This window comes from Xenopus laevis, chromosome 4S (genome assembly GCF_017654675.1).
Source record: "Xenopus laevis strain J_2021 chromosome 4S, Xenopus_laevis_v10.1, whole genome shotgun sequence".
NCBI classification, from domain to species: Eukaryota; Metazoa; Chordata; class Amphibia; order Anura; family Pipidae; genus Xenopus; species Xenopus laevis.
The window spans coordinates 110,956,177-110,979,509 of NC_054378.1; the positions used below are offsets into that span (position 1 = coordinate 110,956,177).

At 40.8% G+C, this 23,333-nt stretch overlaps 1 protein-coding gene and 1 pseudogene across 1 annotated transcript; both read left to right on the forward strand.

The window, feature by feature from the left end:
* LOC108715038 overlaps positions 1 to 8,793 on the forward strand; it is a 38,442-nt pseudogene extending 29,649 nt beyond the window's left edge.
* A 9,902-nt stretch (positions 8,794 to 18,695) lies between these two features.
* On the forward strand, positions 18,696 to 22,400 carry rho.S (rhodopsin S homeolog). Its single transcript, XM_018261362.2, has 5 exons — positions 18,696 to 19,172; positions 19,594 to 19,762; positions 20,265 to 20,430; positions 20,740 to 20,979; positions 21,739 to 22,400. Exons 1-5 carry the CDS (start codon positions 18,812 to 18,814, stop codon positions 21,865 to 21,867), a joined length of 1,065 nt encoding a protein of 354 aa, XP_018116851.1. The 5' UTR covers positions 18,696 to 18,811; the 3' UTR covers positions 21,868 to 22,400.
* Positions 22,401 to 23,333: the final 933 nt, after the last annotated feature.

Sequence of the window (23,333 nt, forward strand, 5' to 3'; positions counted from 1 at the left end):
TTTTCTAGTAGAATTTAGGTATGAAGATCCAAATTACAGAAAGGTACATTATCCAGAAAACCCCAGGTCCCGAGCATTCTGGATAAAAGGTCCTATACCTGTACATTGGTGGACATGCTGCAAGGTAGCCTATTTGCATGGAGCTCCACCTGGGAAAGACAGAGAACTTTCCATTAGAATAGTGACAGGTGGTCAGTTGCATTTTGGCTGCTGTTTTCTATGTGTGCCCTTAGCCTAATGATATTGGCACAACTGAAGTCTATAAAAATCTTGCACAGCTCAAATCCCTGTTGCAGACTGTAGTAATAATTCCTTTTCCTATTCTGTCCTTTCGCTTTGCCTCCAGTCTGACACATTGAATTGTCAGGGCCAGCTGCAAAGAAAGAAAATCATTTTCTTAAGATGAATGTGCCTTTAAGTAATGCTTCCTATGGGAGAGATTATGAATTGCGGAAAGGAGCTTACGCCGAGTGTGACAATATGTTTTGACAATGTTAATTTCCCATGGTAATAACAAGAGAATCGTATTGCAAGCGGGGCTTATGCTCCTTATTGATTCCACAGGGGTAAATGGTGATTTTAATGCACTTTCCTGTGGGCCCCTTGCTTATTCATATCAGTCATCATTTTATTAATGAAGTGACGTGTGCAGAGCTGTCCCACTTATACCTGTCAGCCTGCTCTGCACTCCCCAGTTCTCCTGCACACAAGAGGATCACACTCACCATGTCAAGGAGAATTTAGGGCTGCTGCAAGCAGAAAGTAATATTGCACTGTCACAGCAGTGATTACAGAGTAACAAGATAATCTCCTGCTAATCTATACACAAGAGGGTTACCTCTGGCTGGGTGTGAGAATACTGCTGAAACAGTGTCTCCTCTATCCACAGCTGAGTAAATGCACAAATGCTTGAGAGTAGGGGCAGTGGGTTAAGGTCAGGCCCGGACTGGCAATCTGTGGGTTCTGGCAAATGCCAAAGGGGCTGCTGTACTTTGCCATAGACAGTCACTGTATATTGGCCTGGTGGGAGGCTGTTTGGGCTGCTGTGTGGCCTGTTTGGGCCTCTGTGTACCTGAAATGCCAGCTCCTATTTTGAATCTCAGTCCAGGCCTGGTTAGGATAGTTTAGAAAAAAAACGGGGCTAGATTTTAAAAGTGCACACCTTAATGTTAGTGCCCCAGTCTGTTGTTGAACTACAGCTTCCAGATTCTGCCTACAGCTGAACACTTTTACAGATTGCTGGCAGTTGCAGTCAGTAATATCTGAAGGGCCACAAGCTGAATATACCCCACATAGTTTGATCGCACAATGGTACGCCTTTTTAATTATGTTTATAAGTGTGGCATTGAGGGCATTCTTATGTGTATTTTTTTATAGTTCTATTATCTTTTAAATGCAAAAAGCACAGTGTGTAGCATTTAAAAAAATTTATGAAATGCAAAGGCATTCTCTGGATGCGCAGCCGTACAAACAGGCAGAGTATAATATTAATACAACTGATACATTAAAGGGATACTGTTTCAAAACACATGAGTTAATAGTGCTTCTCCAGCAGAATTCTGCACTGAAATCCGTTTCTCAAAAGAGCAAACCGATTTTTTTATATTTCATTTTGAAATCTGACATGGGGCTTGACATATTGTCAGTTTCCCAGCTGCCCCCAGTCATGTGATTTGTGCTCTGATAAACTTCAGTCACTCTTTACTGCTGTACTGCAAGTTGGAGTGATATCAACCCCTCCCTTTCCCCAAAGCAGCCTAACAACAGAACAATGGGAAGGTAACCAGATAGCAGCTCCCTAACACAAGGAAACAGCTGCCTGGTAGATATAAGAACAGCACTCAATAGTAAAATCCAGGTCCCACTGCGACACATTCAGTTACATTAAGTAGGAGAAACAACAGCCTGCCAGAAAGCAGTTCCATCCTAAAGTTCTGGCTCTTTCTGAAAGCACATGACCAGGCAAAATGACCTGAGATGGCACCTACACACTAATATTACAACTAAAAAAAATACACTTGCTGGCTCAGGAATTACATTATATTGTGAATAATGTGCAGTGTAAACAGTGCAATTTAGAAATACAGTAAATACATCATAAATATCATGACAGAATCCCTTTAATGTGAGCTCAAACCTGCTTCAGACACATACAAAATGCCTGTGTGTAAGAGCCCTAAAACACCTTTGCCATTAAAGTGGAGTAAAAAGTTAATTTGCACAAGAAATTACTGTTTTTTGGTTTTTCGCTACCTTAAAATTTTTTCTTTCTGGTGAACTAAAAACAACTGAACAGTTTGGAAGGTGAACAACCCCTTTAAAAAGTATGAGTAAAGCAGGTTCACCGGTTTAAGCTCAATTTGGAGTTAACCCTTAATAACGTACCAATTTCAATCCGGCATAAATGGAACTCCAGGTTTGTATGGAGAAATGAGGTGTACAAGATTCTCAAAGAACAATCTCTAAAGTGTACAAAAATGACATATCATGAATTGGTTAAAGGCTTTTGGGATTTTTACATTGTAGGTTCAAGACTGTTAAATTGCACCGTTTAACTGTTTCCTCTGAACTGACAATAAAGAGGAAATGCAATAACATGCAAAGTTGACTTCAGTGCTACTGACCCGTAGCAACCAATCGGCATGTTGCTTTTACTGGCTTTAGAAAAAGTACAAATCTGATTGGGCGGTGTGGGTTTACTAGACCTGGAGCAAATTTGTGCCATTTGATACTTTACCCCTAAGACTTTGGCTCCTCTTCTGTTACTCCCTTTGTCGAATACTTCAAACCTCCTTATAAATGTTCACATAAAAAACAGCACAACTCATTTATAGCATTGCAGAGGCAATCGGCACCACATTTGTGCAAGTACAGTTTCCCTAAGGGACAATGTATCAGATGGCAGTTTATTATCTATAGCTTTCTGCAACCTCTTTGATATTATCTCATTGGTAACAAATCTGACACTGACAACATTTTTTAAAGGGTATCAAAACCAAACAAATATATTCATGAGTGGGAGCTTCTCTAAACAATTTTTCAGTGTACATTCCATTTTCTTCTGGTTTTATCAGTTTCTGAGATATTAGCATATTTATCAGGCTATTGGCTCAACTGGGAGTCAGCAACCCAAGTGCGCATTGACAGTGCGGGTCGCTGACACCCTGGGCCTTCGGAAAAAGCTGTTGATCTGAAGACTGCCTAGCTGTATATAACTGTAAAAATCTCAGAAACCAATTCAATCAGAAAATGAATGTAAATTGTTTAGAGGATCATACTGAATACGTTTATACCCATTTTTTTGTGCACAAAAGAAAAATCAGAAATCCCATGTAAATATTGAATGCCCATACAGACAACCATTGCAGCAAAACATTGCCTTTTAAAATGTTACAGATGTGTTTATTCTAAGCCCATGATTAAGTGCTCTGGGGGCCATGAAAAATGTAGGGCCAACGGAGATACTGTTCCTTTTTTTTAATGAATCTATAATAAATATTATATTTCTAACTTTAATTTTGGCAGCCCTTTCTGACTGGCCAATACCCCTCTTTTTGTATGCTGCTGGTTTATTCTAAGCAACGTTTGAATTAATCTTACATTGTTTTTAATTATTAGAATTCTTATTCTGGGTATTTTCAGGCTGATGCTGTTTGGTTGTCGGGCCAGTGACCCCAGCACACCATATAAATAAATAAATAGAACAAGGCTTGCACTCGACCCAACGTATGGGCCAAGTAAAAAAGTAGAAAAATGTATTTATTCGAACAACGGTTTTACAAGAAAAGCCTGATGTGTTTCCTGCCATTGTGGCATAGGTTGGCCCTGGCAAGCAGAATAAAGGTTGACTGTGAGTGTTCCATGTCATTATTGTATGTATAACTTCATTTATAAAGCACTACTAGGATGCACAGCACATTATAGCAAAGTACACATAAATACATAACGTCCGAATATACAGAGATTAAGTACCATGTGCTGTAGGAAGGAAGTCCCTTGCCCATAGAACTTACAAGCAAGCAGTTATACAAAGTACGTTAAGGGGTTTGAATGTCTTAAGATTTTTTTTAGCATGAACCAGTTACAAAGCATTTATTTCTTTAAAATGAAAGCATGACACGGTGCAAAATATCACGTACTGGATGTGCAATGCTGGAAGCAGTAACAATGTCAGTTTTTATTTACAGGTATTTTTATTAATTTTATTAAGGGTTAAAGTATGATATATATATATATATATATATATACATATATAGAGAGAGAGAGAGAGAGAGTATATATTTATTTTGCAGGTAATAAGGGTGGGTTTTCTTCTTCTAAATGCCTCCTTGCTCATCCCTTATGATCTCACTCAGCAGCACTGGGATCTGAGTGTTGCTAGGAGACCGATGAGCTTGCACTTCAGCCGCTTACTTGGTGTTTATCCAGCAAGTAGTTAGGGTATTAGGTGTGACTTTAATGGGCTCATTTAACGGTTTAAAGGGATATTTGTTTATCAGTGTTCTGTTTCATAGAGAAGTAGGTAAGAAATTCATACAATTTGGTCCCATAGAACCATATAGTCACATTGGGACGGGAAAGCAGCCTGCTGGCACTGTACAAGGAAGAGTAAAAGAGTAAAGTTGCTTTACATTCAGCTCTGTGGGCAACAGCAGCAGTCCTAGTAAATGTTCAATAAACACTGGCATGTGACTTCATTACCTGAATGCACCAGATCCCACAGTTTGGTCAATTGTCATCTGAATCTCAGCACCTTGCAAGTTAAGAAATTGGCCGAAATAAACTGTCCATGGGTGCTGCACTGCTATCCCTGTCTTATAACATTTTGCTGCCCCTGGTAACTTGCTGAGTGCTGCTGCCTTTGCCTGAGGCAAAATTCTCTACTCACTTCATGGCAGCAGTGTTCCTGGAACTGGCAAAGCCTTATTTAACTTTAAGGGGGTTATTTATTGAAGTCCGAATGCCAAAAAAAAAACAAAATTCATGTTTTTTTAGTATGGAGTCTGAATTTTTAGTGAAAAATTTTTTTTTGTTGGGATTTATTATACCCCGATGATGGAAAAAGTCTGAATCCGAAAATCCGGCATCTCAGACCTGCCCAGGTTGCATATAAGTCAATGGGAGAGGTCCCAAAGATATCTTGATCTGCGCTGGGTTTTGTGAAATAACCTGAACATTTTGTGGTTTTGATGCTGGGGACCCTGGAGATACCATTTAGGTACCGCCAATAAACGAGTGTATGGGGCACATTTACTTTGCTCGAGTGAAGGAATAGAATAAAAAATACTTCGAATTTTAAAGTATTTTTTTGGCTACTTCGACCATCGATTTGGCTACTTCGACCTTCGACTACGACTTCGACTTCGAATCGAACGATTAGACTAAAAATCATTCGACCATTCGATAGTCGAAGTACTGTCTCTTTGAAAAAAACTTTGACCCCCTACTTCGCCACCTAAAACCTACCGAACCTCAATGTTAGCCTATGGGGAAGGTCCCCATAGGCTTTCTAGCCCAATGTGATCGAAGGAAAATCGTTCGATCGATGGATTAAAATCCTTCGAATTGTTCGATTCGAAGGATTTCATTGTTCCTTCGATCGTTGGATTGGATGATTATTCCTTCGTCGAATATCGCTAAATCCTTCGACTTCGATATTTGAAGTCGAAGGATTTAACTTCGACAGTTGAATATCGAGTGTTAATTTACCCTCGATATTCAAAGTAAATGTGCCCCTATGTGTGTAAATTAGGGTTCAGATTCAGTTTGGCCAAATCTTTTGTTTATGAATTCGATGCATCCCTACCTGCGGTCTCATAGCTGAGTAAACCCCAATTTTGCTCTCTATAGACAACATTAGATTGCATGATGCATCTGCAGCCCTTGGTTTGATTTGCTTTCCCCAAGTTTCAGCCATCCAGAAGCTAACATTAAATTGTCTGATTCCCATGGTTTTTCATATAAATTGTCTTAATTTTATAGGACAAATTGACTTGATGACATGCTGAGCAGCCAATCTTGCTCCCATCTTGCTCCATGTGGGGCTCATTATCCAGCTCTTCCTCTCACTTTGTCTCACACTGCTTTAATCCAAGCAACTCAACTTCTGCATTGTAATCATTTACTAGGGAATGGACGTTCAGCCTTAAAACACTTATTAGAGCATCTTGGGGCTGAAAGACTTTCACCTTTCAGCCCCAAGATGCTCTCTGAATTCTATTGGGCTGAATGTGCAAGAACTGAAGTTGTGTATCTTTAGACATATTCTTTTGCACCGTAGAATTATATTAACACCCTGATATGCTAATAGCAGTCTAACAATCTGCATGCGCTACAGGAACATGGAAAATAAAAACAAAGTGTAGATAGAGAAAATGGATAAGGTTGTCTTAGGGGACGATATTGCCGGCTTAATTAAATGATGGGTCATTAGGGAGCACTTAAATGCTGCTATTTTTTGCAGAGATAAATGAAACAGAGTATTCTGCAGATGTGCTGTGTCCCCAAGGAAGTCTTTGATTGGAACTTGTTTTGGGAGATAAAAACAGTTTTAGATCCTTAGTTTGTCAGACTGACAGCTTTCATATATAATCACTAAGGATGAGTCCAATACATTCATATATAATCAGTAGGGATGATCCAATACATTCATATTTCAATTGGGATGAATATGGAATCCTCTGCAAATTAATAACCCAAATACTGCATTGAATCCAAACTCCATTATTTATATTCAAAGTCGAGAACATTTTTAAAATTGCACCATTTGTAAATAAAGAATTGTTGATCTGAGTTGATGAGAGCTTTAAAATCTCGGAATTTTAAAGGGCAAGGAAAGCCCCTGTCCCCCCTTGGCCAGCACTCCTCTTCATTAAAAATCTCAATGTGCCAAGGTAGTATTCTGCAGGGTGGAGCAGTGCCTGGTTTTCCTTGTCCTTTAAGGAACCATTTAGGTGAAGATTTAAGAACCATCTGAATTCTGCAAAATGTGCTAGGATTGATATAACCCCCTAACCGAACCCTGGCTAGAAACACCCCCAAAAATCTGAATCAATGCAGCAAGCAGCAGCAACTTTGGTGCAAATCCGAATGGGTAATGGATAATGGTTTTGTGCCTCTTTTCCATATTGCAAAGTACTACCTCTAGTGGAATTTTACCTTGAAGATGGGATTTCCGATAAGGAGGCCGTCTCACTTATAGAACCCAGAAGTTCCTCTAAAACTGACAATTGGTGGGAAATGCCCTCTGGTGGTATCCTCAACAGTGGGGAATGCGATGAAATGATAAATGATTGGTACAGGTATTGGACCTGTTATCCAGAATGCTTGGGACCTTGGGTTTTCCGTATAACAGATCTTTTCATAATTTGGCTCTTCATAACTTAAGTCTACTAGAAAAGCATTCAAACATTAAATAAACTCTTACCAAGAGATAGTCTTCATAAAATGCATATTATTTTTTTGCTGGAGAACTATGCTCCATGAGAGATACAAAGGGCAATATGTCTATATGAACTGAGGGGTGGCAGACAGCAAACTTCTCTTCAGTAAGGCAGCAAAAAGTATTTACACCCTGTGCTCTGAGTTACTGTTGAGGCCTTTAACATAAATGTAAAGATACACAGACACTAAGGTTGGATGATGAAGATGACCTGGGAGCCATTTTGTGGACACTGTTATTAAGACAAGCCTTGTATCATCTCAGAATCTTGTTTGTGCACCAGAATGGGGGACCTGATGTCCATCCCCATGCCCTGGTTACACAATTAAATGGTGAAGAGAACGGGGGAATGTGGGGAGAGCAGTGACATCTAGGAAGTGCTGAATGGAAAGTGAAAGTAATTGTCTGCCTAAGGCATAGAGGAGGGGCAGACAATATTTGATTGACAGCTGAGATTTTTAAATGAGCAGCTATGAACACTTTAATAAACAGCTATGAACACTGTAATAAAAAATAGAATTGTATTTCATGTTTAATTTGAAAAGCACTTTTATTATACGGCTTTTTGTGTCTGGTTGACAGGTCCACTTTAAAGGGCATGTTTATTTTCATTCACTATAATGATGAACCCAGACAGCATGATACGCCTGCATCTGCAAGGATCTGGGAGAGGTAGGTTTATACACAAAGCTCAGCGAAGTTTGAACAGGGAGAAATTCTGCACTTTGTTTACAGGGAAAACTACAGAGGATTCAATTAGCTCAGGCTTGTACAGCAATGCCAGGGTCTGATTAGGGCAGAATGTTATAACAATGTCTGCCAAAGACTGATCAGTGAAGGTCATTACAGTAAAGTCACCCAGAGTCTGAGGAGGGCAGCACGGTTAAAGGGATAAGCAGAGGAGTATGGCAACTGTGCAGAAGTGGAGCAGCATTTCAGTTAATAGTGACAGTAGCCAATAAATACAATCACTGATTAAGGCTCTTAAGTGACATTTATGCAGTCTGGTAAACTTAAGTAAACAAACAAAAGCACCAATTAGAAGATTAGGTTTATCTCAGCCTTAAAGGACCAGTAACATCATTTTTAAACAGCTCTTAAAATGGTATATTTTCCATTTTTATCTGATCAGTCATCACTAAATTATAATAGAAAACCAAAGATGTAGCATTGGATTTCCGGCTTTTATTCCCCCTGTCACAAATCTCAAAAGAGAATTTGCTGCACTTTGTCACTCCCAGACCCCTGTGCACTTATAATACTTGTGAAGGTGAATGATGATGTGAATGATGTACCCCAGGGACTCCACTCGTCAGTGTGCGGAGAAGCTGATGTGCACTTGTCTGTTATAAGACGTTCTTTACAAATTAAACGTGGGCATTCTTTTATGTATAGGGATTAATGTACGCCCCACAAGCTCAGATTCGGGGTGATTAGTCGTCCGGCGACAAATCTCCTCTCCTTCGGGGCGACTAATCTCCACGAACTGCCTTCCCGCTGGCTAGAATGTAAATCGTTGGTGGGATGGCACTCGGAGCGCTTCGTTTTCCGAAGTCGCCTGAAGTTGCCTTACGAGGAAACTTTGGCGACTTTGGAATTGAAAGCATTATGTCATTCAGGCACTTCGCATGATCATTCGAACTCTATCGGCAAGCGAATTTTTGCTCTAGACGAATGGATGTTACTCCGCAAATGCACTAAGATGCGGATTTTACTGAACGTTACCTCTTTCGCCAGACTTGCCTTCGCCAGCTCAGACCAGGCAAAGTGCAATGGTAAAAATGTTTTAATTTCCAAAAATGCTGGCGTCTTTTCCTTTTTTCAGAGTGATACCCTGCAAAAGTCCTTAAAAATTTTTTTTGCTAACCGGGTTCCCCCATACATTTTCTAACATATGGAACATCAACTATACAGTGGGCTCATGTGTAGGTCATTATAACAACTCTATTGTCTTTATTAAGGTTCCCTGGACTTGTGTAATGTAATGAATTTGCTGCAACATATACGTCCATTAAACCTAATAATTTCTCGCCATATGCAAATTAGCCAACACTATCGCATTTTCGCTTTGATTGCCGAACTAACGCTAGCGAAACTTTGCCAGTGTTCGGCGCCCTGGACGCAACTTTGCATTTTAGTAAATTAGCATTGTCCTAGTGAATTTACGCCTGGCGAATTTTCGCTGTTAGTAAACTTGCCCCTTAGAATCAAATTAGTCTTTGGTCTTTCAACAACACAGAGGCCAAAACAGCCCCCACAGACTATGGCATCAAACAGCAGCCCCTCTCGCATTTGGTAGAATCTACAGATTATGTTCGGGCCTCAGGGAAGAACTCATAGAGGAGTTTCATGAAAGTAAAAAGAAAAATTACCAAGTGCATTTATACAGGTAATGGAACTGTGAGGTGACTTATACCTCTACAACAGGTGCATCTCAACATGTAATATCTTCATATTTTACAACAGGGTGTACATTGTTTGTATATAATACTCAGTAAGTAACGACCAAACTGTGAATCCAGGAGCGTTCCCAGCAGTTACTTCTATGTTCCCAGTTCAAAAACACTTTTTCCGACAATAGGAAAATGTTTATGAATTGACAAAAGTTCTATCACTAATGATTGAGCGAACTTAGTGTGTTTCAGTAGTGCTATGAGAATTCAAACACATTCATTTTCAATGGGTCGTTAGTAGTGCAGCTCGGAGTTAACAGTCCACAAAATGATTCTCTGCTTTAGAAGGAGATATTCCAGAGTGGTATATATAGTTAAATGTAAAATGGTTTTCCCAAATAACATCCCTTACACACAGGCACTTCATTTTCAGGCATCCCACCGCAAGGATTCTGGGTAAAACCCCTTTGTCCTGTATGGGCCACACTGAGCACAAAGAGGTTTCCTTGCAATATTTATTACCAGATTCCAAGCCACTGTGTTCATAGTGCAATATTTTTTATATATAAATTAATAATTATAATAAAATTATCTGTATGGTTTTGTTTTTTACTGTGTAAATGCTGTGTAACCTTTGTGCAACTTAGGGAGGACAATGTCCATTTTATAGATTTCAGTAAATGTTGTTATAGGGGTTGTTCACCTTTGCATTAACTGTTAGTATGATGTAGAGAGCGATATTCTGAGACAATTTGCAATTGGTTCTCGTTTTTTATTATTGAAAGTTTTTGAGTTTTTTAGCTTTTTAATTCAGCAGATCTTCAACTTGCATTATAAACAATCTGGTAGCTAGGGTCCCAAATTACTCTAGCAACCATGCATTGATTTGAATAAAAGACAGGAATATGAATAGGAGAGGACTTTACTAGACAGATGAGAAATGAAAATGAGCAATAACAATAAGGGGCAGATTTTTCAAAGCTCCAAGTGAAAATTTCTAATTTAAAAAAATCGAATTTCAAGCTAACTTTTGTGTACTTCAACTAGGGAATAGTCCAAATTTGATTTGAATTTGAAAAAAATTCGAAAATGTGAATATCGAAATTTATCATGTACTGTCTCTTTAATAATTCAACCAAACCATTCGGCGCTTAAAACCTGCCGAATTGCTGTTTTAGCCTATGGGGGACCTCCTAGAACCTATTTGGAGTCAATTGGTGGACTTTGAAAAATCAAATTCTTTTTTAAAAAAAACTTTGAATCATACGATCCGAATGCGATATTACTACGATTCAAATTTGAACGAATACGGATTATTCACCAGCAAAAAAAACTTCGATTTTTTTTAATAGATTTCGGTTGGTCTTTTTTAATTCGAATTTCAAAGTTTTTTAAATTCGAAATTTGACCCTTCATAAATCTGTCCCTAAATGTGTAGCCTTACAGACCCCTGGGTCTGAGATTTGGAAGCTTTTATTTTTAAGAAACTAATTTGCAGGGAAGTCCTAGACTGCTAGTCTTGCACAGGCTCTCTCTGTTATGTTTTTGTAGACTATACATGTACTACATGCAGGAGATGCACATGCATAGAATGAGACTGATAAGGCAATTTAGACAAATGTTTTCTATGTGCGGGGAACACACCAACAATTTCTGACCTTCTTAGCCAATGATTCCATTGGTGCATATGGGCAGTGGGTATTGTCACTATAGGATAGGGACTCCACCTCTCGTCTGATGTCCTGTAAGTTGATGCTTTGTCACATTCATGTAAGGAACGAAGCTTTCCAAGTTATTTGTTCAAATGTACTGTTGTCAGACTGAGAAGTCGCATTTTTGAACTGTGCCTACATGTGTCTTCAATAGAATAAGATGAAGAACTGACAGGAGAAATCCAATAGAATGGGATGGGTGTTAAATGTTGCAACAGAAGTTACTGTATAATAATTTCATGAAAACATGTAGGATTTGGAACAGTTCTTTAAAATGTCTCAATGAATCTACTCTGGCCTCCATAACTGCATTGCCTCAAGTAGATGATCCACCAGCAGGAGCCCATGTTGAATGATAATAATCAGTAATCAAAAGATGACAAGATGGAGCTTGGTGGCCAATGATGGCTGATGGGTTATTAATCGAGGTGGGATTAGATTCCATTTTGTTATTCCCTTCATTCTATTGACAAAGAAGGTAAAGTCAAGGTATGTGCACCTTCTGCCTGCTGATGACACCATCATCGTCCACCATCAGCCATCGCTACACTTACGACATATGAGTAGCCTAGAAAGTGAATTATTTGGAGTCTGGGATGACTGGTTCCTAAAGGTGGCCATACACGGGCCGATAAAAGCTGCCGACAGACTGTGTCGGCAGCTTATTGGCCCGTGTATGGGGGCCCCCGACGGGCTTCCCCGATCGAGATCTGGCCAAAAGTCGGCCAGATCTCGATCGGATGGGTTTAAAAATCCCGTCGGATCGCGGCCGCATCTGTTCGTTGATGCGGTCCCGCGATCCGACCGCCCGTTTGAGAACCCTCAAGGTGGGCATATCGGAGGGAGATCCGCTCGTTTGGCGACATCGCCAAACGAGCGGATCTATCCATGTATGGGGACCTTAAGAGAAGATAATTTCATATGATAGCTTTGTTCTCAAATGTTCCGACTTAAACTGGCCATAGACGCAAAGATCCTACCATACAAATCAACGTACGATCGAACTTTCCCATCTCCCGACCCGCCACTAACCATTCAGATCAAAGTCTTACCATTCCGATCATATAAAGTAGTAAAAGAACAGATCAGCCAATGTACTACCTCTAATCGTACGATAGTTATGTCCAACCAAAGCTAGTGACAGTCTCCCACTGAAAATCATACGATTGGCAATACACGCAGAGATATTATCGGCAGGCGACAGGAATTTTCTAACGACCGATCTCCGCTGGGCGAAAAATGTCGGGACTCTCCACACACGGTCCAAAAATCGTACAAATCCACGATTCGTACGATCGGATCTTTGCGTCTATGGCCAGCTTTACTCTTACCTCAAGCTACATGACCTGCCACATCCAGTCTTTTGTAGTTGTCCTTCATCTCTGTTGAAATACCTAACAATACTAATGTAGTTCTATCTGAGTAGGGTGGTGGAAGTGGTGATTTTATATGAATTGTTTCCAAAGAGCAGCATCCCTGTAATTCTCTGTATCAGAGGACAAGAACAGGAGGGACCAACATAAAGGAATACACAGAAAATTATAGTTAGGAATAATTCGCTGTGGCACTGTCATGACTATGGAATCACTGGTCCCAGCCTCACTATTTAATTGTATTCTTCAGCTCTGTATGTGGGATTGTGTGTTGGCTCATCCCTCAGAGAACTATCTTTGCACCCACTGTGCCCCACCAAGGTGTCCTGGCATATACCTCTGTGCTCTACTCACCCCACCAGGAATCTTCTACCTGCAACGCTCCAGAGAATTATGCCCTACAACTCCCAGCATATCAAAGGAGCCAGCAGCTGTTAATGGGATGCTGCTAGTTGTAGAGCATCAACCTTTGGGCATTGGTGGACTGTCAATGAGTCCAATACAGGTATATGAAATATTTCCCTGTGCAATCTAATTGGTCTTGTTGTTTCCTGTTAGACTGCAAGCCTTTGGACCTTGCACAACTGTTCTCTAACAAATCCGTGCCTGGGTTCTCAACTGCAGAGAAAGCTGACTGACAGTGTGAAGGAGAGAACATGAGCGCACCGAGCAGAGAGGCTATTTATCTGGTTCCATCTTAATCCCTGGATGATTGACAGGATTAGAGAAATGTATGTCTCCTTTGCACTGTACGGAAAAGAGGCATTTGCTGAACCTTCACCTTCTTACCCAGGGATTCTTACTTGCAAATTCACAAATAGTCCAAGCAAAGCGATTAACATCTTCACTGACAGGTGCCTCGGCGAGTGCTGACATCAGGCAAACATGTTTAAGGAACGTTATCTTAAAAAATATTTTATTTATCTGTGTCTAATGTTTAAATAATACGATTTGATTAATAGAAAGATGATGATGATAGATAGATAGATAGATGATAGATAGATAGATAGATAGATAGATAGAGAGAGAGAGAGAGAGAGAGAGATAGATAGATAGATAGATAGATAGATAGATAGATAGATAGATAGATAGAGAGAGAGAGAGAGAGAGAGAGAGAGAGAGAGAGAGAGAGAGAGAGAGAGAGATAGATAGATAGATAGATAGATAGATAGATAGATAGATAGAAACTATAGATGAAAGACAGATTGATAGTTAACATAGATGAGACTGAAAGATATAGATAGATAATAGTGAGAGAAAGATATAGATAGATGAGAGAGAGATGATATATACATATATACAGTGATGAAAAAATTTGGGAACCCCTCTTAATTCTTTAGAGTTTGTTTATCATTGGCTGAGCTTTCGAAGTAGCAACTTCCTTTTAATATATTACATGCCTTATGGAAACAGTAGTATTTCAGCAGTGACATAAAGTTTATTGGATTAACAGAAAATATGCAATATGAATCATAACAAAATTAGGTGCATAAATTTGGGCTTCCCAACAGAGATATTACACCAATACTTAGTTGAGCCTCTAGACTCCTCCTATAGCCTTTGACGAGTGTCTGGATTCTGGATAGCGGTATTTTTGACCAATCGTCCATACAAAATCTCTCCAGTTCAGTTAAATTTGATGGCTGCCGAGCATAGGCGGATGTTGATTTTTTTGTTTGGGGAGGCTTATAAAAGTATCTATATGCAATGAGTTCCTGAACTAGCCACACAGCCCCACAGCATGATGGAACCTCCACCAAAATACAGTAGGTAGCAGGTGTTTTTCTAGGAATGCAGTGTTCTTCTTCCGCCATGCAAAGTGCTTTTTGTTATGACCAAATAACTCAGTATTTGTCTTATCAGTCCAAAGCACTTTATTCCAAAATGACTGTGGCTTGTCTAAATGAGCTTTTACATACAACAAGCGACTCTGTTTGTGGCGTGAGTCCAGAAAGGGCTTCTTTCTCATCACCCTGCCATACAGATGTTCCTTGTGCAAATTGTGCTGAATTGTAGAACGATGTACAGATACACCATCTGCAGCAAGATGTTCTTGCAGGTCTTTGGAGCTGATCTTTGGGTTGTCTGTAACCATTCTCACAATTCTCTGCATATGCCGCTCCAGTATTTTTCTTGCCCTGCCAGACCTGGGTTTTACAGCAACTGTGCCTGTGGCCTTCCATTTCCTGACTACATTCCTTACAGTTGAAACTGACAGTTTAAACCTCTAAAATAGCTTTTTGTAGCCTTCCCCTAAACCATGATACTGAACAATCTTTGTTTTCAGATCTTTTGAGAGTTGCTTTGAGGATCCCATGCTGTCACTCTTCAGAGGAGAGTCAAACAGAAGCACAACTTGCAATTGGTCATCTTAAATACATTTTCTCATGATTGGACAAACCTGCCTATAAAGTTCAAGGTTTAACGAGCTAATTCAACCAATTTGGTGTTGCCAGTAATCAGTATTGAGCAGTTACATGCATTCTATTTAGCTGAATTAAATTTTTGTACAGCCAGTGAGAGAGAGAGAGAGAGAGAGAGAGAGAGAGAGATATTACATAGTTACATAGTTAGAGTGGGTTGAAAAAAGTCTAAAGTCCATCAAGTTCAACCCCTCCAAATGAAAACCCAGCATCCATACACACACCCCTTCATACCTTCACATAAACTATATATACTCATACACTAACTATAGAGTTTAGTATCACAATAGTCTTTGATATTAGGTCTGTCCAAGAAATCATCCAAGTCATTCTTATAGTCATTAACAGAATCAGTCATCACAACATCACCCGGCAGTGCATTCCACAACCTCACTGTCCTGACTGTGAAGAACCCCCTACGTTGCTTCAAATATAAGTCCTTTTCTTGTAGTCTAAAGGGGAGGCCTCTGGTTCTGTGATTATGGGTAAAAAGGTCCCCTGCTATTTGTCTATAATGTCCTCTAATGTACTTGTAAAGTGTAATCATGTCCCCTCGCAAGCGCCTTTATTCCAGAGAAAACAAACCCCAACCATGACAGTCTCCCCTCATAATTTAAGTCTTCCGTCCCTCTAACCAATTTAGTTGCACTCAGTCTCTGCACTCTCTCCAGCTCATTTATATCCCTCTTAAGGACTGGAGTCCAAAACTCCAGGTGAGGCCTTACCAGGGACCTATAAAGAGAAAAAAATATGTTTCCCTCCCTTGAGTTAATGCCCTTTTTTATGCAAGACAGAACTTTATTTGCTTTAGTAGCCACAGAATGACACTGCCCAGAATTAGACAAACCCCTAGATCCTTCTCATGTTGGAAACTCCCAACACATTGCCATTTAGTGTATAACTTGCATTTATATTATTTCTGAATAACCTGCATTTATCAACATTGAACCCCATTTTCCAGTTTGCTGCCCAGTTTTCCAGTTTAGACAAATCACTCTGCAAAGTGGCAGCATCCTGCATGGAACATATAGTTCTGCACAATTTAGTATCGTCAGCTAATATGATTACTGAATATGAATATGATACTAAATACTCAGAACTAAGGGACACCCACTTCCAGAGATTCTCCTGTCACATCACAAACTTCACATCCAGAAAAGAAGAGAGGAAACTCCACAACCTCCTGGGAGAAGAGGCAGTGACAGTAACAAATGCTACACAATATCTAAGAGTCTGTTATAGACTGAGAGAGACAGGACTTTCTCCTTCAACAAACTGCCCCCCCCCCATCAGGGTCGTAACTACAGAGGAAGCAGACCCAGAAAGTATAAGGGCCCTGTGAGTCCCTAATTCATATACAGTTTCAATAAATATTGTTAAAACAAGTCAACCGCTAAACATTTTGGGGGCCTGAAAAATAATTTGCTGTGGGGCCCAGTAATTTTTAGTTATGACACTGGCCCTAATCCCACCCATCTCACCCTTCTACCTGCTTTGGCAATGCTAAATGTATTTGGTCCTGCCAATAAATCTCATTTGATTTGATAGGTAGATAGATCAATAAATAAGACAGATGAAATAGATAAACTTCCATTCTAGGGGATACAGAGAAACTGTGGTTTGTCCTGAGGAAGTAATGCCCACTAGTGCATTTTGAATTACAAGCGTATTTATGAAAGGAGTGCAAAGTACAAGAAGATTGCACAATTAACCATATTTTACTCACAAATGGACAATCTTTGCCATGTTTCAAATGTAATTGTAGCCTCCTCAATCAGGCAAGCTGTTAGAGGGGCAAAAATCTTTATAAATTGCTTACGAATGAGTTCCTACAAACAAACCTGCAGACAAAGTGTTAGCACAAGAATGGGACATGGGGCATTAATTTACTATAACCCCAAACACAAGTATTAGAGCACTAAGGAGTGCAAAAGAGAGCTCTAAGGGGTGAAAAAGAGAGCTCTTACAGCTGCGGATGGAAAAGGAGCAATGGAGGGGATGTGTACATGCTTCCCCTTTCCCCTCCTGAATACAGTGCTGCTGGAATTGATGTGTTCAGGTCTCCCCTCTCCATTTTTGGGTGCACAGACCTGTGGAAATTTAGAGAAGTGCAAGGCAGGATACAGGCCCGGATTTGTGGCGAGGCCACATATTCCCGGGCCTAGGACGGCACATTTTTGGGGGCGGCATGCCGCCCAGCCGCTCTGTGGGGAGCCTGTGCTCTCTCGCTTTTGCGCCAGCGTTTGGTAGTGTGGGCGGGCGCTAGGACCGCGCGGAGCGCATGGCCTAGGGGCGCCCGCCCAGCGAATCCGGCGCTGGCAGGACATAACATGCAAAAACAATGGTGGATTACACCTGTTTTTGTACTTAACACTTTGCCCTGAACTGAGTAAATGCCCCCTATGAGTGTTCACTTACAGCTCGGTCAGTTGTGTGCAGGGCCGGAACTAGGGGTAGGCAGAGTAGACACGTGCCTAGGGCACGAAACTAGGGGAACCTGCTCTGTGCCTACCTGTCCAGTCCCGTCTCTCCCAGACTGCCGCTTGTAGCTTACGCGTAAATGCGCTTCTGCGCATGCGCGCCCGTTGTTTCGCGCATGGAGCGCAGTTTCGCGCCTACACAGTTTCGCACACACTGAGCCGGCGCCGTGGCCCGCCAGGTTGCCTAGGGCGCCTAGCCGGGTTGGCCCGGTTCTAGTTGTGTGTCATTTAAGGGCAATGAACCCCAACCAGTGGCTCATAAGTAACATGTTCACCAATCCCTTGGATGTTGCTCCCAGTGGCCTCAAAACAGCTGCTTATTTTTGAATTCCTGGCTTGGAGGCAATTTGTGGTTAAGTAAAAACCAGGTGTACTGCCAAATAGAACCTCCTGTAGGCTGTTAGTCCATATAGGGGCTACCAAATCAGAGCACTTAAGTGGCACCACCCAGGAACATTTTTCATACTTGTGTTGCTCCCCAATTCTTTTTACGTCTGAATGTTGCTCACAGCTAAAAGGGTTGCTCAACGCTGGTGCTCAGTTAAAGTTTCTACATAATCTGAAAAGTTTCGAATTCAATGCACTAAATGAGAGGGAATGACGCAAACCCCAAAAATGGCTGCATTGGCGCCTACAATATGCAACTAGTCTCCTGTGGGGCAGGGTCTTGTCACTTTTAAATACACTTTCTTCTTGTGTTTAATGGAGAGAGAGAGACAGGTGTAGCCTTAATACGTTTATTCGAAGCCAATTAACACTTTGCAACCATAGCTTGGATTACAGTCATTAATAGTGCACTAAATCCTTTGTTGCTGACGCTGGGGGTTGGCAGCTTTCTCCAGGTGGGACTTTAAAAGGACCAAGGGACAGCGGCTCACAGCGTAGAACAGCTTAAGCTGGGATCACAGGCTTCTAGGGATCCCTAAAGAAAAGAATAAACACAGAAGGCATTCTTTCTAGATAGGAAAGGACTTTTTAGAGCTGCTACCATGAACGGAACAGAAGGTCCAAATTTTTATGTCCCCATGTCCAACAAAACTGGGGTGGTGCGAAGCCCCTTTGATTACCCTCAGTATTACTTAGCAGAGCCATGGAAATATTCAGCACTGGCAGCTTACATGTTCCTGCTCATCCTGCTTGGGTTTCCAATCAACTTCATGACCTTGTATGTCACCATCCAGCACAAGAAACTCAGAACACCCTTAAACTACATCTTGCTGAACCTGGTATTTGCCAATCACTTCATGGTCCTGTGTGGGTTCACGGTAACGATGTACTCCTCAATGCACGGCTACTTCATCTTTGGCCAAACTGGTTGCTACATTGAAGGCTTCTTTGCTACACTCGGTGGTAAGTTCGACTAGGTTCTCATTACTGATATTGTCGCAGCGCTACATTCAGTGAATTTTTGAAAGGCAAAGCAGATCTTTGTACGCAATTAAAGACATTTCAGAAGTTGCCTTTAGTTAAGGGGATGGGGAAACTGCAAACTTCCAAACCATAAACTGCTATTGGAAGTCCATGGGAGCTGACAGTTATAGCTTTATAGCAACTGTATAGTCACAGATTTCTTATTTATAAGGGAACAAGATATCAGGGAAAGGGTTTTAGGGCTGAAAAATAATACATTTTTACCTAGCAGGATGCTTTTTTTGTTAATTATGCCCAGGATTACAGGGAACACTGAATTGAATGTATAGCATGCCATGTGAGTGTGAGTGGGGCCAATTGAGTCATGTTAACCTTTTGCCATTATGTTCTCTACAAACAGGTGAAATAGCCCTCTGGTCACTGGTAGTATTGGCCGTTGAAAGATATATGGTGGTCTGCAAGCCCATGGCCAACTTCCGATTTGGGGAGAACCATGCTATTATGGGTGTAATCTTCACATGGATCATGGCTTTGTCTTGTGCTGCTCCTCCTCTCGTTGGATGGTCCAGGTAAATATATATTACAGGAATTATAGAGGCAGAAAATTCATAGAAGACATATTTATTCTCTAATGATATAACTATAGTGAAACTTGGAGCAACATCCATCAAAATTACAGCATGAGCTAAGGCAAATCAGAACAGAACATCAGCTAATGTAGAGATTCCTAGACTTTGGAACTGGTGGTCTTAGGGGCTCCAATCTTTTATTTGGGAGATGAGATGTGGGATTTGTTGATTACTCCTGGAACTAGTGATAGAGAAGAAATACAACAATGTTTCATGACTTGAACAGCCCCAGACTAGGATTGTACCTCCCCATTTTACTCCAGTATTCTCAAATGAACTTGTGTTGAAACCCCAGGGACTCAGCTTAATGCTGATAATGGATGTTAGGGTGTACAGATTTACAGTTTAGAGATACAAAATGATTGTCCCTGCAGAACCACTTGTATTGAGGGGTAACAAAGTATCTGCTTGTTGGCTCTGACACTATATTGTCCCTGTGCAGATACATCCCAGAAGGAATGCAGTGCTCATGTGGAGTAGATTACTATACATTGAAGCCTGAGGTCAACAATGAATCCTTTGTTGTCTACATGTTCATTGTCCACTTCACCATTCCCCTGATTGTCATCTTCTTCTGCTATGGCCGACTGTTGTGCACTGTTAAAGAGGTGAGTAGTCAGTGTCACATGATCGCCGGTCACTACCCAATCCAGCTAGTTCTAGATAAGATTTGTCCAAATATAGACCCTCCAAGTTTTGCTGAAATGTTACTATTACCTGGACCTTGCCTGACTGACTAAAGAGATATGGATCAGTAAGTCAGGGTGGCACAGGTTACATAGTCCTTCCTTGATCATAAATCCTGCCTCTGAAGAGAACAAAGTCTTACATCTGTCCTGCCCATTATCTCCTACTAGAGAGTTGCTCTTCTCTCTTCTGACTTCTTTCTTCTCACTCTTTCCTTACCTATATCACAGGCTGCAGCCCAGCAACAGGAATCTGCTACAACCCAGAAGGCTGAGAAAGAGGTCACCAGAATGGTTATTATCATGGTCGTTTTCTTCTTGATCTGTTGGGTGCCCTATGCCTATGTGGCATTCTACATCTTTACCCACCAGGGCTCTGACTTTGGTCCAGTCTTCATGACCATCCCAGCTTTCTTTGCCAAGAGCTCTTCTATCTACAATCCTGTCATCTACATTCTCTTGAACAAACAGGTACTAAACGACTATTTTTATCAGCGGTCTGTTCACTTTAGGTATCCTTCCTCTCCTTTCCAAGGGTTTCCTTGTAACATATGGGTTACCAAGAGTTCTGAACAAAAGTTCTTGTTTTGCTCTGACTCTCATCAGCCTACAGCTGTCAGCTAAAAATAATGGAAGTTGCACTTCAACAAAGTGTTGATTAACTGAAAATAAAATTTCGATTAACTATGACTCTCATTGGTGTATAGCTGCAGTGGCAGTACAACTATGACAGGGGAGATGCTCTGCTACTATTGGTGACTATGTTGCCTTAAGACAGAATACAACTGCCATGCAACTTGAAATAAAATATTCTCTGCACTTTTAAGTGCTGTTTTTGCTAATAGAACACTGATGCTATTTCTAGATGACAGAACTTATAACTTTTAGATGCCTATGTAAACATTTCCATAACTTAACAGGCAGTTTTAATGGTATGGGCAGTGAAGGCATTTGCCTTGGGTCCCAAATGAGAGAGGCCATGAGGGGAGAAAAAACACAGATAATACTGACAAACCGGACATCCCTGATTCATGTATAATTTATTTAATTCCCCCTGATTGGGGAACTTCTTTAATAACACCAGTCCAGTCCCTTAATGAAACCTGTATGGTTGGCAATAGTTGGTAAACTAAGGGCAATATTTCCCAGTGTTCTTTGTCTACTCTTGAATGTATCCAGAGCCAACACAATGGGCTATTGAAATGACTATGTTCCCCTTTTTCTCCTCAGTTCCGTAACTGCTTGATCACCACCCTGTGCTGTGGAAAGAATCCATTCAGTGATGAAGAGGGCTCCTCTGCAGCCACTTCCAAGACAGAAGCTTCTTCTGTCTCTTCCAGCCAGGTGTCTCCTGCATAAGAGCTTCTCCCAAAGCTGTCCCAGGTTCTGCTGCCTCACACAATTCCCATCACTTAAGACCTGTCTACTTGTTGCGAAGGCAAAGAATTCCACAGTTTAATGTTTACCCCATTCTGCCCATCCTTGGACACTGTAAGAGCTGACCCCTTTACTGCTGGGAAGGCTCAAGCTTTGTTGCATTCTGATGTGGTCCTTTCAGCAGAAAATGGGTTGATAATGAATTTGACCAAGGCTGTACATAATGATACCATTAGTTTGAAGGCACCTTCCACCAGGAGAATGCAATATTATATATACAGTATCTGTCTTTTCTTGGAGTTGACATTGATGCTGCTTCTATTCATGGTCAAAATGTCTCATTTTACAATGCAACTGAAAGTTATATTTTTTGTAATATAATAACATATTTCATGCAATCTCAATCTCCTCTGCATATTGGCAAGGTCTGATATAGTGAGGATAGACAGCCAGACCCTTTCATTAAAATCCTGTATTAAAAATTTCTTTGCAAGTAAAAAAACAAAACACAAAAAGTCATATGTCTTTTTTGATTTATTTTGCACCTTGACTGGTTATCTATTGCACCACCTCTTATCTCTGAATGCAGAACCTTCAGCCCAGCACCCTAAGATCCAGCCCAACTGTTTCATTGTTTTCTTCATGGTTCAAATACTGTTTGTCAGGTTTCCCAAGAGCTTTTAATAGTGTATGTAAGTCTCTCATCATATTGCTGTCTATGGTCACTACCCTCAGGTTTCAAAAAACCTAGGAATTTAGTAGAATAACTGTGCCAATGCTGAGCCAACATAAATTTTCCAATCAAGTTTCCTATGATGAGATATGCTTGGTTGATCACTTGAGAGAAACTCTTCTAACAGAGATGCTCCACCTGGTAAGGGACTAGGTCGTATTCTTCTCTCTAATTACTTCTATGGGCACTATAACCACTGAGGGTTCTTTATTGTCTCAATTTCCTGATGGACCTTTATCAATGGCTGCTTAACCTATTTACTACCAGTGGAAACTCCAAAGCAACCTGTTGTCGGCCCATGTGAAAGTAAAAGGGTTAATATCTGAATTTAGCACTGCCAGAGGCAACCATGCAGATGCAGCCTCTGTGGCAGCTTTTTTGATGTGCCACTGCTAGAGGGGAATGCTGATGGTATCACAACTGCCACGACAAACTATGACAATGTGACAATGGACAAGCAGCATCGTCTGCCAGTGGACAGATTACACAGCATAGTAGTATCACATCACTGAATGTTTAGTTAGTTTAGTCTGAAATTCTCTTTCTCTGTAGATCAGTGGTTTTTGGGGTCAGAAAAGCGGGTAATCTATTCTTTTTGAGAAAACTAGGGTGCCAGGAAGGTCTTTACAACTTCTCCTTCCGACATCCAAGCAAATATCCATGGATGTATCTGAGGAACCCTATGTTTGGTGGCATCACAATATCATTTTGTAAA

Excerpts from the sequence above, each read along its gene's own strand:
- rho.S (XM_018261362.2), top strand. The coding sequence starts at position 18,812 with ATGAACGGAACAGAAGGTCCAAATTTTTATGTCCCCATGTCCAACAAA. Across the intron at positions 19,173-19,593 it reads CTTCTTTGCTACACTCGGTG|GTGAAATAGCCCTCTGGTCA; the intron begins GTAAGTTCGACT and ends CTCTACAAACAG. Across the intron at positions 20,980-21,738 it reads ACATTCTCTTGAACAAACAG|TTCCGTAACTGCTTGATCAC; the intron begins GTACTAAACGAC and ends TTTTCTCCTCAG.